Source organism: Trichosurus vulpecula, chromosome 2 (assembly GCF_011100635.1).
Source record: "Trichosurus vulpecula isolate mTriVul1 chromosome 2, mTriVul1.pri, whole genome shotgun sequence".
Classification (NCBI taxonomy): domain Eukaryota; kingdom Metazoa; phylum Chordata; class Mammalia; order Diprotodontia; family Phalangeridae; genus Trichosurus; species Trichosurus vulpecula.
The window spans coordinates 188,656,602-188,675,698 of record NC_050574.1 but is presented as its reverse complement, the minus strand read 5'-3'; the positions used below and the strand labels follow the sequence as shown (position 1 = coordinate 188,675,698).

At 39.5% G+C, this 19,097-nt stretch overlaps 1 protein-coding gene across 1 annotated transcript in view; it reads left to right on the top strand.

Annotated features, from left to right (window-relative positions):
* The window catches only part of FLT1 (fms related receptor tyrosine kinase 1), a 194,570-nt gene that overhangs the window by 117,663 nt on the left and 57,810 nt on the right, over positions 1 to 19,097 (top strand). Inside the window, exon 15 of the mRNA XM_036744332.1 lies at positions 9,185 to 9,316. Coding sequence (XP_036600227.1) covers positions 9,185 to 9,316 — 132 coding nt within the window. The remainder of the gene's footprint in view (positions 1 to 9,184; positions 9,317 to 19,097) is intronic.

Genomic DNA, 19,097 nt, shown 5'->3' with positions numbered 1-19,097 from the left:
AGGGCAAGATGATTTGAACAATGTTCCTTGAAAACAGCTGGCAAAGAAAGAGGAGCAAACTCAACACCAGAAAATAAAAGATCACAGCAAAAAGATGTCATAATCAAAGTTTCGGTGCCAGAAATGTTTTTGAGAAAGCTCTTGACTGGATCCACTCTGAGAAAACATGCTAATCCATTAAGCTTGACAGTGGCTGGTTGTTATGTCCTCAGCTAATATGCCAGGGAGAGTGTGAAGAAACAGTCACCTTTTTCAGGTTACAATTTAGGGTACTTAATGCATACCTCATCACACCTTAAATGTACATAATCCTTTTATAACAAACCAGGCCTAAGGATTCCACTGACCCTTGATTGGATCATTAGGCAGGACCAAGGACTGGACACCTTACATTGTCTCTCTGGACAATCCCCTGTTTCTATCCATTTTCCCTCAAGGATTGGTAACAAAATCTACTCCATGCAAAATCCCTAGAACTCAGAGTTACAGCATCTATAGGCTTCTGGTACAAGGGGTTTCCCAGAGCCACCACTTCCTGCTCCCTCATTCTCATCTATGGTCAGCCCCCTTCTGTTAGTCAGTCAGTAAACATTTATTAAGTGCCTACGGGCCAGGCATTGTGCCTTGGGATACAAAGGAAAGCAAAACCAATCAATCAATAAACATCTATTAAGTGCCTGCTATGTGCCTTCAAGAAGTTTATATTGTATTGGGGGAAACAGCATATACATTTGTAAGTGAATTAAAAACTTATGCAAAGTAATTACAACATAATTTAGAGGAGACAGCACAAATTGCTGAGTTGATGAGGAAAAGGTTCTATATGGGAGGAGGTGATACAAACTGAGCTTTGAAGGACTGGAGGAACTCTGGGGTGAGGGGGTAGGGTGAGAGAAAGCAGTGTATCCCAGGCAGGGGCACAGCCTGGAAAAACACATAGAGAAGGGGAGAGAGAATGTCACTTTTGAGGAATATGAAGAAGACCAAGTCGACTGAGTTTTAGAATGCCTAAAGGAGAGTGATTTGTAATAAGCCTGGACAGGTAGTCTGGGGCCAGATTGGGAAAGACTTTAAATGCTAAATAACAATCTTTTAACATGGATTTTCATGAGGATATTAAAGAAATGCCCCCTGCCACCAGTATGCAATTGACACCAAACCTTCCATTCTTTGGTTATTAAATTTAAGGAGATGTGACTTGGACCTGAATGATAGCACTTGTGTATCTGAATGTTAACCCAGTTAAGACAATGAAATATTGATAGATGCTGAAATATTAATAATAGTAGTAATAAGCAGCTGGGTGGCATAGTAGATAGAAAAGTGGATTTGTAGTCAGAAAGACTTGAATTCAAATCCTGCTTCAGACATTTGCTAGCTGTGAGCCCTTGGGCAAATAACTTCTTCAGCCTCAGTTTCCCCATCTATGAAATGGGGACAACACTACCCACCTCCTGGGATTGTGTGAAAATCAAAGAAGATGATATTTGTAAAGCGCTCTCCAAACCTTAAAGCACTACATAAATGTAAGCTATAATAACTCATTTATATGACATTTTTAAGGTTTATAAAGTATTTTCTTCACAATAATCTGGTGAGGCAGATTTTTTTTTATCTATACCTGTCCTTATACTAGCATAGAGAATTTCTGGTGAGGAAACTTCCTCCGCTAATGCAGAATTGACAACTGTACTATGATTTATCATTTTAGAGAGTCATCTAGGAACACTGAGAAATTAAGTGACTAAACTAGAGTCACGCAACCAGTATGTGTTAGAAACAGGTCATGAACTCAGGTCTTCCTTTCCTGGAGGAGGGGACATTTGATCTGAGGTTTAAACGATGGCAAAAAATTTCTATAGACCAGAGTTGGGAAGGCCAATGATGACAGATGGCACCGTTCTAGTCCATTACAGTAGTTTAAGGACCTGCGAGGATTTTTCAAAAGAATTAGACCAGCCATTAAATATTAAAAACAATAGGCCTTTATTTGTCACATATTAATTCAAAGAAGGGCTATATAACACAACACAGAGATAGAGTGAGGGAGAAAGGGCCAGCGAGAGAAGAATCTACCCAAAAAACCAGGGTAGAACCCATGCCCTAAACTAGGGCAATAGCCAACAACTTCAAAGTGGGTTAGAGAAGAACTATAATCTGGGCTGTCCCTATAAGCCTCAAGCATAATGATCTCCTGGTCATAACAAGAGGAAGGAATCCCATGACAGGCTTAGCACTCACAACATTTCCCCAGTTTGATGTATAGGACTCCTGGATCTGTCCTCACTTTATGGATCAGGACAACTCAGAGATGCAGATGAAGGATGAAGGTTAAGGTTTCAACCAAGTGGCTAAAGGATAGAAAATTTTAGCACCAGAAGTTCTAGATACAGAAGCTTCCAGAAAAGAGAGAGAGTGCCAAGCAGGTGAAGGAGACATGCCTAAAGCAGAGATTATACATCACATATACACATTAAAGAAAAAATATTTCCAGAAAAATCAGAAAGACTTTATAGATTCCCACAGTCACTATTTACAACCTAGATGGCTATAATGTTCTGACCAGGGAGTAAAGATCAGTCAATCAAAAGGCATTTATTGTAGGCCCATTACATGCCAATCATTGTGCAAGGAGCTGGGAATGTGCAGACTAAAAGGAAACAATCCTTGCTCTCAGGGAGCATACCTTCAGCTGGGGAAAACAACATGTATGCATACAAGTATACACAAAACACAAAGTAATTTCCATCTGGGGGATCATGAAAGGCCTCCTGAAGAAAGTGGCATTTGAGCTGATCCTTCAGTTCAGTCATTTTTCAGTTATGAATGGGGTTTCCTTGGCAGAGATAATAGAGTGGTTTGCCATTTCCTTCTCCAGCTCATTTTACAGTTGAAGAAACTGAGGCAAACAGGGCTAAGTGACTTGCCCAGGGTCACACAGCTTGTAAGTATCTGAAGTTAGATTTGAACTCAGAAATATGAGTCTTCCTGACTGCAGGCCTGGCACTCTATCCACTGTGACACCTAGCTGTCCATTTGAAGAAAGCTAGGAATTCTAAAAGGTAGAGGTAAGGAAGGAGGGCATTTCAGGCATAGGTAGCAGCCAATGCAAAGGCAGGTAGATGGGAAATGGAACATTATGTGTGAAGAACAACAAAACAGCCATCTTGGCTACAAATTAGAGTGTGTAGCAGTTAGTAATATAGTATAAGCCTGGGCAGGTAGGTTGAAGTCAGGTTGCAAAACGCCCAACAGGCAAGTTTGTATTTGATCCTGAAGGTGATAGGGAGCCATTGAAACTTATTGAATAGGAACATGGCATGGTTGTATTGTGCTTTTGGGGTATCATTTTGGCAACTGTGTGGAGGATAGTTTGAACAGAACAGATTTGAGGTAGGCAGAGCAACTGGGAGGAGGCTGTTGCCATAGACCAGGTGAGAAACGATGAGGGTCTGAGCTAGGGAGAAGGAAGCTGTGTGAGTAGGGAGAAAGGCATAGATGCCACAGGTGGAGGTTGAATCAGTGAGATACAGCGACTACTTATCTATATGGAGTGGGTAAACTTGCTCTCCTCTGGAAGTGCATCAGTTTGTCAATGCCCTTGCTAAAGTGCTGTGCCCAAAACTGAATCCAACATTCCAAACATGGCCCTTGCAGGGCTGAGGACAGTGCCAGGGTCCCCTTGCTTCTTCTAGATACTCTGCATTTCTTAATGCATCCAAAGATCACATAAGCTTCTGGCCGCTGCCAGGTCACACTTCACCAATTCAATATGGACTGATCTTTGTGTTCATCTGGTCCAATCATATTCTAGATGAAACTGCATTACCAAGACTTGCCTACAGTCATGGAAACAGAAATAGAATCTGGGTCTCCTGGTTTCCAGGGCAGTTCTCCTTCCATTGGCAAGTTATCTGACTTTAGTTCACCCCATATTCCTCATTTATAAACTGAAAAGATTAATTGACTGACTTTTCAGAAGAGCATGAATAAATAAAATTTACTACAAAACACTTTGCCTCCTCCAAATCTGATATAAATCCTCTCCATTATCTGGGTCCTGGACATAGGGTTCAATATATATTCTATTTATAGAGAGTTAGAGTCCTTACCATATAGCAGCAAACTATCATGAAAGCAACCTGTATCCAAAGCCTCCCAGTGGCTTCTAATAAGGTGAGATGTGCAAATTTAGAGAATCCCCACTCCAAATGTTCATATGGACTATTTGTGCCTGATCTGCGGTAGAGCCTTCTGAGCTCATGTTGGTTGGATCAGCCACAGTCTGACACACTGTACCTTGACCCTGAAACAGTAAAGCAATAAACACACCATCAACGATAATTGTGAACATGCCTATGTGGTTCTGAATTGCAAAGTATGAGAGACTCTCCATAAAGAAGGTAAAGGAAGTATAAAATTTATTCAGACACCAGAAAACCATATCCCATAACCAAATATTCAGCTCCCACAGCCAGTCAGCCCACTTTATCATAACAGCAAGAAACTTAAAACACCTTAAAACAGCCTCTCCATCCCAAAACCTCTCCGACCCCCTGCTGGGGTCTTCCTTCAAAAAAAACTCATAGTACAGCTAAGTCAGCCTGTTCATTTCTAACAATCACGAGGGCAGCCATTAGCAGCCATAACATCTCTCTCCCTCTCTCTCTCTCTCTCTCTCTCTCTCTCAACATTTCCTGTGACATAACTTCCTTTTCCTGTCAGGAAGCTCCTCCCACCACATATGACTTAGGCTTCCTGTGATGTAAGCAGGTCACATGGCCTATTAATGGGTAGGAAAGGTGTTCAAATCTGAATTACTGTTACAGACCCCGAAATAGTGATGTCACTTTGGTCCTCTTTGAGAACGAAGGACAACAACCAACCAAGTTAATAAGGAATTAAAGTCCAAGCACTGATAATATAAAACCATCAAGCCCCTTGAGTAGGTTGAATGTCCCTACAAAAACAACCCCATATAAATATTACTTGTCCCCTAGGACTAGTTAGTGGATGGCACAGTGGATTGAGCAGTGGGCCTGGAGTCAGGAATACCTGAGTTCAAATCTGGTTTCAGACACTTACTACCCACCTGACCTGGGGAAAGTACCTTAATCTCTGTTTACCTCAGTTTCCTCATCTGTAAATTGGGGATAATAATAGTAACCTATTTCCCAAGGTGGTTGTAAGGACCAAATGAGACAATATGTATAAAGAGCTTCACACAGTGCCTGGCATATTTTAAGTGCTATGCAAATATTAGCTATTATTATTATTAAAGCACTTAGCACAATGCTTGGCACCTAGAAGGTACATAATAAATTCTTGTTCCTTTCCTTCCCTGAAATTGATGCTATGCTTGCTTGAATACCCTTCTCTTCCATGCAACTTTGGTCACCAAGGACCAAAGAGAGCAAGTTTACTTGAGCCCTAGAAAGGAGAAAGCATCCATTTATAAAGCCTACCACAATTCTAGGTACATCGCAAGCGATCCATACATAGCCACTAAATGATTAATTAATATGAGTTTCATACCTTTATAGGTAAGCAATGTTTAGCGAGAATTGCACAGCTCATTCCCCCCCTTTCCCCCTGCCTAACAGTATGGTGAAGCCTATGAACCTGTCTTCAAAATCATGTTTTTAAATAATTAAAAGAAATGCTAAATTTCAATTAGAGGTCAGTGAAAATAAAAATAAATTTTTTTCTCATCCAATTTCACAGAGTCCCTGAAATCTCTCCATGGATCCCTTAAAAACTCCTTTACTAGACAAATCCATTTGATTTGTTCTGTGGACGTAACAAGAGAGAAGTTATTGTCCACTAACATTTTTGTGTTCTGATTCCATTAAAGTGCCTAACTTTGTAGAGAATATTCTTATATCAGGTATTATTTGAAATAGACCTCCATCCTCTTCCATTCCTCATCCTCACTCCTTTCCCCTTTTCCTTCCCCACTACAACTGTTAGTGCCTTCCCTCACAAATTAACTTGTGTTTAAACCACTACATATATATACACACATATACATATACATATTTGTATTTCTTATTTTTAAATGTATAGTGTATATATTTTATATATACATGTATTATATTTTTTGTATTTCTTAATTTTAAATGTGTACTGTATATATGATAATTTTTATGTATGTATGTGTGTATATACATATGTAATTTACTTGTTGCCTCCCCCATTATGTGTAGGGATTTTTTCATTCTTTGTACTTTTATCCCCAAAGCCTAGCACAATTCCTGCCACATGGTAGACATTTAATAAATATTTGTTGTGTGATAGATTAATCAGTTGATTAATTGAAGTTCTTTGTACCTCTTGGATGAGCAATTATTCTATAATTCCATGATAGGTACCATAGAAATGCACTAATAGTAATTGAAGGTCACATGATCCATTCTTCAGCATTTATCTGTGGCTGCTTAAGGGAAGCATTGTAAAGAAGAGGAGAGAAACAAGTACATGGGGTATCCTGCTTAAGTGAGAGTTACTATGTGTGGTTAGTAGCACTATGATGCTACCAAATCTAATCAAATATTTATTTGATACATTAGAATTAGAAGGGGGAGCCATTATTTGGATAGCAATACATAGAACAAACTAAGACCTGGGAAAGATCTTATTTTAAAAAGGCCAAGGTCTCCCACTACATCCTGGGCCTTCACCAGTGGTCTTGACTTAACTGGACTCAACTCTGGAGGAGAGGGTGAGACTGATGACTTTGCATGGCCCTACCTCACTTAAATCCAGTTCACTTTCAAATCAAGACATCACCCTCCTGTTGTCATTGGTCCTCTTCAAGAACAAAGGACAAACAAACAACAAGGACTGTGATTAAATTATTCCATAAAGATTACATAGAGGAGTATAATATTGTGAAAGGAGATTCCACAAATATGCTTTGTATTGACATCCTTTTATCCATCGCAGTCCAGGTCCTCATCACTGCATGCCTTCATTACTGCAACAGACTCCTCATTAGTCTCATGATTCCAGGCTTTCCTCCTCCAATCCATCCTATGAATTCCTGTCATATCCACATCTTCAACACCTCTTTCATCACATCATTGTCCTGATTAAAAACTTTTAGTGACTCCTTATTTCTTACTGCATCAAGTTCAGACTCTTTCACCAGGCTTTCAAGGACTTCTAAAATCTGAACCTCACCTTAGCTATTCAGCATTTTCCCACTGCTCCTCAGCACATAACTTACACTTTAATCATACCAGCCTTCTCATTACCCCAGTGTCTGTTGTCCTCCTTCTGCTGTTGTTCATGTTTCCTTCACCTGGAAATATCTACCTTATTCTTTTCCATTTTTAAAAATCCAAACTAATTTATATATTCAACACTATCCCAATTAATTTGCCAAAAATTTTTTCTACTGAATTAGAAAAATAATACAATTCATTTGGAAGAACAAAAGCTAAGAATATCAGAAGAAACGATGAAAAAATGTAAAGGAAGGAGGTTTAGTAGTACTAGATATTATAAGGCAATAATTATCAAAACTATCTGGTACTGGCTAAGAAATAGAAACGTAGATCAATGGAACTGAGTAGACATACAATTAACAGCAGCAAATAAACATGATAACCTTGTATTTGACAAGTGTAAAGACTTAAGATTTTGGGATAAGAATTCATTATTTGGTAAAAATTGTTGGGAACATTGGAAAACAATATGGCAGAAACCGGGCATAGACCAATATTTTACACCATATTAGATGAATGATAAATTCCTTCCCATTCTTAAGGCCCATCACTAGACCCACCTCTTGCAAGAAAGTTTGGATGCCTATCCCTCCCTCTCCTCTGAATTCCACAAGCATTTCAGAGTCCATAATACACAGTTTACAACTTAAATCCCCTCACTGACTTGTATTATTCCCTACTATGTCATGTCTGTTAGATTATAAGTTTTTGAGGTAGGGATTATGTTGTGTTCTTTTCTATCTGTCCAACACAGAGCTGAGCACATGTCAGGTGGTCAATAAATAATTGTTCTTGATGTCAAGAAGCTTAATAGCTCTTCAAAGCTCCCTCTTGTCTCTAGGATAAAATATAAATATAAATTGTCCCATTTCACATTGAACGTCTTTCCCAATCTGGCTCTAACTTACCTGTCCAGACTCATTCTCTATTACTTCCCTTCATACACTCAAAGGTAGGGATAAACTGGACTCTTTGCCTTGCACTGGCTGTCCCCCATTCCTAGAATGCTCCCCCTCTTCACCTCAGCCTCTTATAATGTTTTGTTGCTATTTTTCAGTCATGTCTGACTCTTCGTGACCCCATAGACTATAGTATGCCAATACTGTCCATGGGGTTTTCTTGGCAAAGATATTGGAGTTGTTTGCCATTTTCTTCTCCAGCTCGTTTTACAGATGAGGAAACTGAGGCAAACAGGGTGAAGTGACTTGCCCAGAGTCACACAGATAGTAAGTGTCTGAGGCTGGATTTGAATTAGCACTGTATCCACTGAGCCACCTAGCCTCCTCCTTATAATATGGAGGTGCTTTTTTATGATTTCCCTTGTTATTGGTGTTGTTCCCCCAAAAGAATAATTCATATAAATTTTGTAGTTACTTACCTATGTGCATGTTATTTTTCTCTAGTAGAATGTAAGTTCCTTGAGGGCAGGGGCTATTTTCATTTTTATTTTTGTATCCCTAGTGCCTTACACAGTAGGTGTTTAATAAATGTTTGTTGAACTGAATCAAACTGGAACTAAGATGGGGAGTCCATCCCTACTAAAACACCCATGTTCTTGTCAAAATGCCATCCTAAGTGATCTGTGTTTATGTCCAAGCAGACCAGCCCTTCAGTTGATGAAACATAAACTCCTTTGGCTTGTCTGCTGAGGGAGTGTTTTTATTCTGATGTTCAGTCTCTAGAGTTGACCTACAACAAAAGGCTAACTTATTTCATCCTCTACCATGAGGTACATTACACAGTTCTATCTTTCCCACTCTGGCCACCGTCATGGCAAAAAATGCTGTAGAAAAGACACAATGGAAAGAAAACATATAAACAGCATGGTGCTGGATTCACTGTGGCTCGGATTTCCTCGTCTGAACGCATAATCGTAGGAAGCCAGTGGTGTTACAAAAGTCGCTGTTTGTGTTTATCATTCAGTTTCATTCATCTAAACCTCTCTCACTCCCTAGGTATTATTTTGGGCCCAGGAAGCAGCACACTGTTTATTGAAAGAGTCACAGAGGAGGATGAAGGCTTCTACCGTTGCAAAGCCACCAACCAGAAAGGTTCTGTACAGAGCTCAGCATACCTCACTGTACAAGGTAAACAACAGCATGAGAAAGCACCAAACAAGAAATGTCTCAGACATTGATTTCCCTGTTTGCTCAAATTCCCACCTCCTCTCACCACCTCCACCACCCCAGCCCCAGTTCTTTTTCCCACCTCCTTCCTCCTCTCAAGGGGGTCTGCCTCTGTCTGGAAAGCCTTTAGGTAAAAAAGCTGGCTGACTAAGCCTTTCTGTGACTGAAAACCCGGCAATCTGAGGGAAGTTTTTGCAAGGGAAATGGATCCAGGAAGAACGGGAGCTGGTGGCTCCCAATGTGTTTGTGTTGACCTAAACAGACCGATTGCACCAGGCTCCCACCTGTGAGAAAAGTGGGTGAAGGAGGAGGAGATGGGTGTAGATTGAAAACAGAAAACACACACACACACACACATACACACACACACACACACACACACACTTCATTCATTTTTCTATTCCACTTCCCACAAACCAAACAGATGCTGCTGTTGTGTGGTGGATATTTTCATGAGTTTGGTTTCACCGTGAAGTAGATTATAAGCTATTATCAGAGGTTGATAGCGAATAATAAATATGACCAAATTTAAGACAAATATTTCAAATGTTTCCTCCTTATATCCCTCAACAGCAAAATAGAAAAAAGAAAGACCAGATCCTGCTCTGGGTGTCATGTGGCTCCCATCTAGAAAAGGGCTTGCTGGAAATTTCAATTCCCTGATGCCAAGAATCACCAAATTACAGAGTACAGTAGTCTCAGCTGATGCCAAAATATCACACTTAAAGTGTAAATATCTGTAGCATGTAGAGATAATATGAAATTTTACAATTAAATGGTGGAATCCTTTCAATGGCACACTTCAGAAAACAAGTCTCATTTAGAATGGTCAAAGATAAATTTCAGAACTTTGAATGTTAAATATTTTACATTTTCTTGCTATGCATGTTGAAACATGTATAAAGGTTTACTTGGAAAAATTATTCTATTCTAAATATAGGTACCTTCACCATCCAAAAAAAATACTTCACAAGATTCCCCCTTGACAATAAACCTTGGAATTTCAGTATTCTAATAATATAGGTTGTTTTTTTTTTAAGAGCTATTTTGGGGCAGCTAGATGGTGCAGTGAGTAGAGCACTAGACATGGAGTCAGGAGGACCTGAGTTCAAATCTAGCCTCAGACACGTACTAGCTGTTTGACCTTGGGCAAGTCACTTAACCCCAATTACCCTGCCTTCCCCCCTCCATAAAAAAGAGCTATGTGTTTCAAATATAAAATTCTCCTGACAACTACTCAAAGCTCCTCCCTTTCCAACACTCTTTCAATTTTTCTGAATACCTAGGTAAGGGATCACATTAAGTGATCTCTCCATTAAACCCTGTAGCCTATGACTCTCTCTAAACAAGAAAAACTACTTATCTCTCCTTTCACAAAGAGTGCCTGACTATGAGCATCTTTAAGTAGCATCAGTGGTAGCAGCACTGATGAGGGGTAAGGGCTGGTATTGCTGAGACAACAGGAATCAAGAGATAGCTAAGTTGCTTAGCATTTACGGCAGCTACGTAGTCCATGGGAGTCCAGCAGACCTGAATTCAAATCCAGTCTCAAACACTAAGTAGCTGTATCACCTTGGGCAAGTCACTTAATCCCTGCCTCAGCTTCCTTAAGTATAAAATGGGATAATAATAGCATCTACCTCCCAGGATGATTGTGATAATATTTGTAAAATATTTAGCATAGTACCTGGTACATAGTAGGCATTATATAAATTCTAGCTATTATGTTAGTAGGGAAAAATATTTGTAGCAGTGAAACCTCAGTCCTTGAATCATAGAAGGAACTTCATGTGTCATCCAGTTCAGTGAATATATGAATAGGTATCTCCTATACAACACCCTTGATGAATGTCTCTACTCAAATACCTCAAGTAATAAAGAACTCACTACCACTCTTTCCAACTTTGGATGGCCTTAATTGTTAGGAATGTCACCTTTATATTGATCCCAAATACGCCTCTCTGTAATTTCCACCTAGAGCTAAGCAAAATAATTCTAATATTTATTCTATATGATAAACTTTCAGGTATTTAAAGATCATAATCATGTTCCTCCTGAGTCTTTTTTTCATTAGGATAATTATGAATGAATGAAAAAACATTTATTATGTGCTTACTATGGGCTAAGTACTGTGTTAAAAACACTGATGATATAATAGAAAAGAAAGACAGTCTCTAATCTCAAGAAGCTCACATTTTAATAGGGGAAACAATATGTACTAAAAATTTCTGCTGTCTGGGCAGCTAGGTGGCACAGTGAGTAGAGCACTGACCCTGGAGTCAGGAGGACCTGAGTTCAAATCCAGCCTCAGACATTTGACATACTTATTAGTCATGTGACCTTGAGCAAGTCACTTAACCCCAATTGCCCTGCCTTCCCCCCTCCAAAAAAAAAGATTTCTGCTGCAAATAAGATGTAAAGGTTGTGTGGTTTTTAATGGTACAGTGGCAAAGAAGATGGTACTGTGTCTCCCTTAAAGTGATTTCTGCTAATAATCCATATCGCTTTCTGAAGTTGAAACGTTGATAGTGCCAAGGACTCTGGTATTGAGAATTTTTTCCCCAGTTCTTCAGTAGTTGTGGCTACTAGGATGGGATTGGGATAGGGGCAGGAAGGGGGAGGAGAGGCTGCAACACCTGCAGAGGAAGCTGTCAGGTCATATCTCCACAGGAGGTTCCTTCCCTGGATTATGGCTTATGGGAGCCAGGCTGGGATCAGACTTAATTGTCTGAAGGATGCTGCTGTTCCCGAGCCTGTTGGGTTAACGAGCCCATCAGCATCACATGCTGCCCTCCCGCATTGTCCTTGAGATGCCTTGCTGCTTCAGCTAGGCTTGCTGGCCTCTCCTGTTTGAGTCCGTTGGTTGGCAGTCTCGGAAGGAGTGAAAAAATATGGCAGTCCATTCTTCAGTTCCTTCAACTGACCCTCATCATCCTGGTCACCTTCCTCTGGGAACACTTGAACAAGTCAGTGTCCTTCTTGAACTGCGACTGAACCAAATACAAGATTCCAAACTTTCATTAATGTAGCCTAATACTGCACTATGGTTTTCGGCCACCATGTTATAACACTGACCTCTTTTGAATCTAAAATTCACTGAACACCTTAAATCTTTTTTCACATTGCCTGCTTTCTAAACATATCTTCTTCATAATTTACTTATCCAGTTGACTTTTTGAAACCATGACAGAGAAATTTCAAGTTATTTCTAGTAGTTGCATTACAGATTGTCAGGATCTTTTGGAATTGTGATTCAGTCACCTTCCCAGTCTTATGTCATCCCATAGTGTGGGTAGGTTGCCATCCATATTTCTATACAAACCACTAAAAAAGACAAACCCAGAGAGATCCTCCCCCCACCTTCCCCACCCCCTCCGCCACACACATACTTGGCATCATTTTATACTTACAAAAACCATGGGAGGTGGTCAAGATGAACATTTGATTCAATTCAATAAACATTTTTTGAGCACCTGCTATGTGCAAAACTGTGTTCTAGACACATATGTTCAAAAATAGAACCTTCTGCCATCTAGAAACTTTAGATCGAAGAGGTCTAAGAGAGGGTAAGACATGCAAACAAATAACTATGCCAGCATATGACAAGTCCCTTAGCAGAGATTAAAAGTCTTAGGGAAGCCCAGAGGGAAAGATTCGTTCAAGGGAGATAACAACTTCCATTTTATATAATAGGAAACTGAAGAACAGAGGCGGGGAGTGACTAACTGAAGTTCACAGAGCAGCTCATTCTCATTCCAAGCACAGGTCCTGACTGCTCCTTTCCACCCTCCCACATTGCAGTGGCCTTTCTCCTTCCAACTCTCTGTGAGTCCTTGCTGTTTACCTTTAATCAAGCCTGGTCCAAGATAGAGGATAAAGAGCAGAAAGGAGAGACCTGACACCTTGAAGGGATCAACAGTAAAAATTCAGTCGGAGAGTTTGTTGAGAGTTGAATGTTTCAGGTGGGAGCCAGGTCTGGAAGGACAGAAGAATTTGTATAAGCAAAGAGGAGAGGAGGAGAGAGAAGGGGAGTGGAGACAGAAGGAAAAAGGGGAGGGGAGGAGGAATAAAGGAGGAAAGAGGAAAGGAAAGTGAAGACAGAAGGAGGGGAAAGGAGAAGTTATTCTTTAATGTATTATTGGGACATTTCTTAAGACCACTCAGAGTTAGCCTTGGGTTATAAGCAGTGGTAAGGGCTAGGTAGTGGCTGATTTCTGGCACCCTCTTAATATTTTCTGGTGAAACAGGAACTTCACAACTCCTTTTCTCTAATGTAGCATTAACACTTCATATCAATTAGAAAGATATACCTTAGTGTTTCAACGTTTCAGTTTTCCTTCCCAAATAAGTCATAGTTGCTTCCCCACTTAAGCTTTGTACAAAGGAATGGGGGCCTGTCTCCAGAGGATCACCAGGGGAAGTTCCTGCCTTTGGTTGTCCAATTCAGATTATCTGGGGTTTTCACTGATCCAAGAAATTGCTTTATGCAGCTTTTGTTTACAAATAAATTACTGGCCATGTTTAAGGTACATTAGCTTTAGTGAATGGACATTGTGACATTTCTTTTGGTCACTGAGTACATGGAACTTTTTTGCTTCTTGACTATTTCTTAGCTGTGGTGAAATAACGAGCTCCCTGTCATTGGAAGTATAAAAGCAAAGGCTGGGTGAACACCAGTCAGGGATGCTATAGAAGAGAATATTGCATTGGATCAGAGGTCATGCTGGATTGCAAGGTCTCTTCCGATCCAATTCAATGCCATCCAATCCAACAGATATTTATTAAGCAACTACTACATGCAAACTTGACCCTGGAGATAGAAAGAGAAAAGGAAAATAATTACTGTCTTTAGGGAATTTATATCCTATTTGGGGGAGTACAATAGGTAAACACATAAAACTATACATGATCATTTTAGAAGAGATTGAGCATGAACAGTTTTCAAGTCTGAGAATCTAGAGAGCAAGGAATCAATCAATGAGCATTTATTAAACACCTGCTGTGTGCCAGACTTTAAGCTAAACCCTGGTGATACAAAGAAAGGCAAAAACAAAAGTAAAGAACAGTCCTCAAAGAATTTACAGATTTATGACTTTAAATTGCTATGAATGAGAGATGATGTGAAAAGACTTCATGTATCTAACAGAGGTTGGATTAAATGACCTCTGAGGCCCCCTCCAGCACTGAGTCTTTAATTCCATGAGTTTACCAGCTAAGTGGCTTCCAGCTAAGTGAGATGTTACCGTATTAGTACTATACTTCTGGTATGTTAAGGGTTAAATATCTGTGGGCTAGTCCAGCAAGCTAATCATGATTTATAGCATTGTTTCTATGGGAAAGTACATTGAGTTCCAAACACCTGGCAAATGATCTTTGGGAACACAGTCCATTCAAAAGTTGATGACTACCTATATATAAATTACGGAGGGTGAAGAACTTTCATTAGACACGCTCTTTTTATTTAAGTTCTATTGGTTTTTGTCAATATAACCCCACTGAACTGGACCCCATAACAACAACAAAAAAGGTAGGCAAAACCAATAGACTGTATTAGCTATATATGCAACCACATGTTGCATACATATGGTACTAGTAGTCTCCCATCCCTCTACAGAGATGAGTGATGTATGTTTCATCAGCTCTTCTGCTACACCAACGCTGGTCATTAGAAATAATCAGTTTGACTGCATTTTGGAAGATACATTATTTCTTCCCACTTATCAGTATGATTCATTCACCAGCCATCCTTTACTGTCACCATTATCATGTCTCAATACTGATAGTAAGACCTTCCATTGGTAGAACACTATATATAATCTTATTTGCTCTTCAAAACATCCCTGCAACATAAGCAAGGCAAACATTATTACAGATGAAAAAAATGACCATTACAGAGATTAAGTAACTAGCCTATGACCAGCTCACATAGAAAGTGGTAGAGGTAATAGAAGAAGTCCTAGATTTAGAGACAGAAGATATGGGTTCAAATTCTTGCTTTTAGGATTTATGGGATCTCAAGCTAGTCCTTTAATTAATCTGAACCTTCATGACCTCATCACCTCTTGCCCGGACTATTGCTATAGCATTCTCAAATCTCTTCCTTTTCCAATCGGTCCCCCACAAAAGTGCCAAAAGGATCTAAGACAACCCCAAAAGGCTAACAATGGAAAACGCCATCCACATCCAGAGAAAGAACTTTGGTGTCTGAATGCAGATGGAAGCATACTATTTGCTCTCCTTTTCTTTTTGTTTTTGTTTCTTCTTTCTCGTGGTTCCTCCCATTAATTCTAATTCTTCTTTACATCATGACTAATGTGAAGATATGTTTAATATGAACATATAAGTAGAGCCTGTATCAGATTGCACACCATCTTGGGGAGAGGGGAGGAGATAGTGGGGGAGAAAATTCAAAACTCAAAATCTTATGGAAGTGAATGTTAAAAAATAAAATTAATTAATTAGTTTTTTAAGTGCCAAAAGGGATATCCTTCAAGAACAGATTCAGTTGGGGCAGTTAGGTGGAGAAGTGGATATAGCACCAACCCTGGAATCAGGAGGACCTGAGTTCAAATCCAGCCTCAGACACTTACTAGCTGTGTGACTCTGGACAAGTTACTTAACCCTGACTGCCTCTAAAATAAAAAAAAAAGAACAGGTCTGCTGATGTCATTTCCCTGCTTGATAAACTTCAGTGGCTTCCAATCATCTAAGGAACAAGACTCAAACGTCTCTGATTGGCTTTTACAGCCCTGAACGTTCAGCCTACCTTTCCAGACATTTCTCATTACATTCCTTCACACACATTCTAATCAAATGAGCTCACTTGCTGCTCTCTTTAAATAATGTTCAATTTTTCATCTTTGCACATGTGTCCCTCACACCTGTAATACAGTCCTTCCTCACCAGTACTGACAGAATCCCTGGCTTCCTTTAGTCTTAGCTCAAGTGCCACATGGAGCAGCTAGGGGGCACTGTGGTTTGAGTGCCAGGCCTGGAGTCAGGAAGACTCATCTTCCTGAGTTTAAATCCAGCCTCAGATGCTTACTGTGTGACCCTGGACTCCAACCTGTTTGCCTCAGTTTCCTCATCTGTAAAATGAGCTGGAAAAGGAAATGGCTAACCACTCCAGTATCTCTGCCAAGAAAACCCCAAATGGGTCATGGAGAGTCAGACACGACTGAATGATAACAACTGCCACATGAGGCTTATCCCCCCCTCTCTCTAGTTACTAATGACCTCTCCCACAGAAATTATTTCATATGTTGCATTCGTTTACCTGTACACATGTTGGTCCCTGCCCCCGCCAGTAGAATGTAAGCTCTTTGAGGGTTCTTTTATCCCCAATGACTACCATAGGGCCTGATACATAGTAGGTGCTTAATAATAAATACCTGTTGGATCCATGAACGAATGAATGAATGAATGAAACTGGCCAAAATGATCTCTAAGGTCTCTTTCAGCTCTGAGTCCTAGGCACTTATTCCTGATCTGTTGCCCTAGTCCCCAGTCCTAGTCCATTGTTACTTCCATTATACCAAGTTGACTTACGTCAGTAGTAAGACTGCAAGCTGTTGGAGAACAACTATCTTAGACTTTGTGTCTTTCACATTGTTAAACATAATGCGACAGTTGTAGAGATTCACTCAATAAATATTTTCTCACTGAATGGTTCATTTTTATCTTCAGTCTTTCCTTAGAATATCAGAAAGCACTCTGGACCTGATCCAAAAACCTTTACAGAGAGAATTCAGATTAAGACTGAAGCTTGTCAGAGAAATTGGTGTCAAATGAGCTAAAACTGTGAAAATACTTTATATGAAGTTTAACACTTTTGTTAATGTATGTTGGCTAGGTCATTCTATTCTGGGATCCCTAAGGGATGAGATAATCTTTTGGGAAAAGGATTTTTAAAAATTCACATGATTACATGATAAGTCAGCATGTGTGTGATAAAACGCATTTTAAGGCCTGAAGCCTTTTACTCATCAACATTATGACTTATTGAGCAAAATTTGATCTCTGGATGTTGTTCAGAAGAGTTAGATACAGTGTCTGCCTAGAAGTCTTTTATGTGCAATCAGATTCTTGTTATAAATAATAGTTTTAGTTTTTAATCAGCTTGGTAATTCATCCTCATTGACTTCCCAAGCTTTTGATAGACTCAGTTTTGTGTAGTAGCTGTAGAAACTTAAAAAAAAAAAAGACTCATATGAATGTTTTACATTGGCCTATCTTGTCCAGTGGAGCTTAGGAAATGAAGCCAGGCAAAGGACTTGTGTCTGAGGCTGTGTTTAACAGATTTGAAAAGAGGTTTGTGAATGAGTCAGGAAGGAAACTGTCTGCTCTTTTTATTTCCTTTGAAAAGGGGTTCTTATACTCCTAGATAAAACAATGTGTTATTTTTGTATCTGAAAAGGATGAATGGACAGTGGAATCAAAGTCACTTCTTTAAATAATCACAGGACTTGTTTGGTTTGGACGAGGCTCATGCGGAGAGCTCCCTGAAAGAAGCTTTAACGCTAAAAAACAGCAACACCTATGGCTAGTAGTCAAAATAATAACTTCTGAAATAAACATAGCATTGTCAGGGTTGCATTTAGTGAACCTATGGCAATGAGAGGGCGGCCCATTCGTGTGTGAGAGGTTTGGGGAGAGCTTTATTGCATGGTTATTATTGCAAATAATGTAAGATAAACAAGTTGAATGTGTGTTACTAAGAATATAAATACAATACGTTCTCATTCATGCAGCGTAGTACTCAGTCTCAATGTAGTGCGCTATTTCTACTGGCATAATTATATCACGGGAGGTTATGGCTTAAATGAACAGTAATCATCCGATAAACATTTAGTAGAAGTAGCAGTCGCAGCAGTCGCAGCAGCAGCTGCAGCAGAAGCAGTAGTAGTAGTAGTAGTAGTAGTTGTAGTTGTAGTAGAGGTGGTAGTAGCAGTTGTAGTAGTAGTAGTTGGAATAGTAGTAGTAGTTGGAGTCATTGTAGTAGTTGTTGTAGCAGTAGTTTAGTAGTAGTTGTAATTGTAGTTATAGTAGTAATTGTAGTAGTAGTTGTAGTTGTAGTAGTAGTAGTTGTCATTGTAGTAGTAGTAGTAGTAGTAGTTGTCATTGTAGTAGTACTAGTAGTAGTTGTAGTTGTAGTTGTCATTGTAGTAGTAGTAGTAGTAGTAGTAGTAGTTGTAGTTGTAGTTGTAGTAGTGGTGGTAGTAGCAGTTGTAGTAGTAGTAATTGGAATAGTAGTAGTAGTTGGAGTAGTAGTAGTAGTTGTCATTGTAGTAGTTGTAGCAGTAGTTGTAGTAGTAGTAGTTGTTATAGTAGTTGTAGTAGTAGTTGTAGTAGCAGTTGTAGTTGTAGTAGTAGTAGTTGGAATAGTAGTAGTAGTTGGAGTCATTGTAGTAGTTGTAGCAGTAGTTTAGTAGTAGTTGTAATTGTAGTTATAGTAGTAGTTGTAGTAGTAGTTGTAGTTGTAGTTGTAGCAGTAGTAGTTATTCATGTTTCTATAGTCCTTTAAATTGTGCAAAGCTTTTTATATTTGTTATCTCACTTGAATCTCACAATAACCTTATGAGGGAGGCATTTTTTTCCCCACCAACAGAGAAGGCATTATGGAAAACATGAAGGTACTTCCCCACGGGCACACAATTTGAACTTTTGGCCTCCCCTGGGTGTGATTTGCACAGCACACTCTGCTAGGATCGTACCGATTGTACATCACGGTTCACTTGCTTGT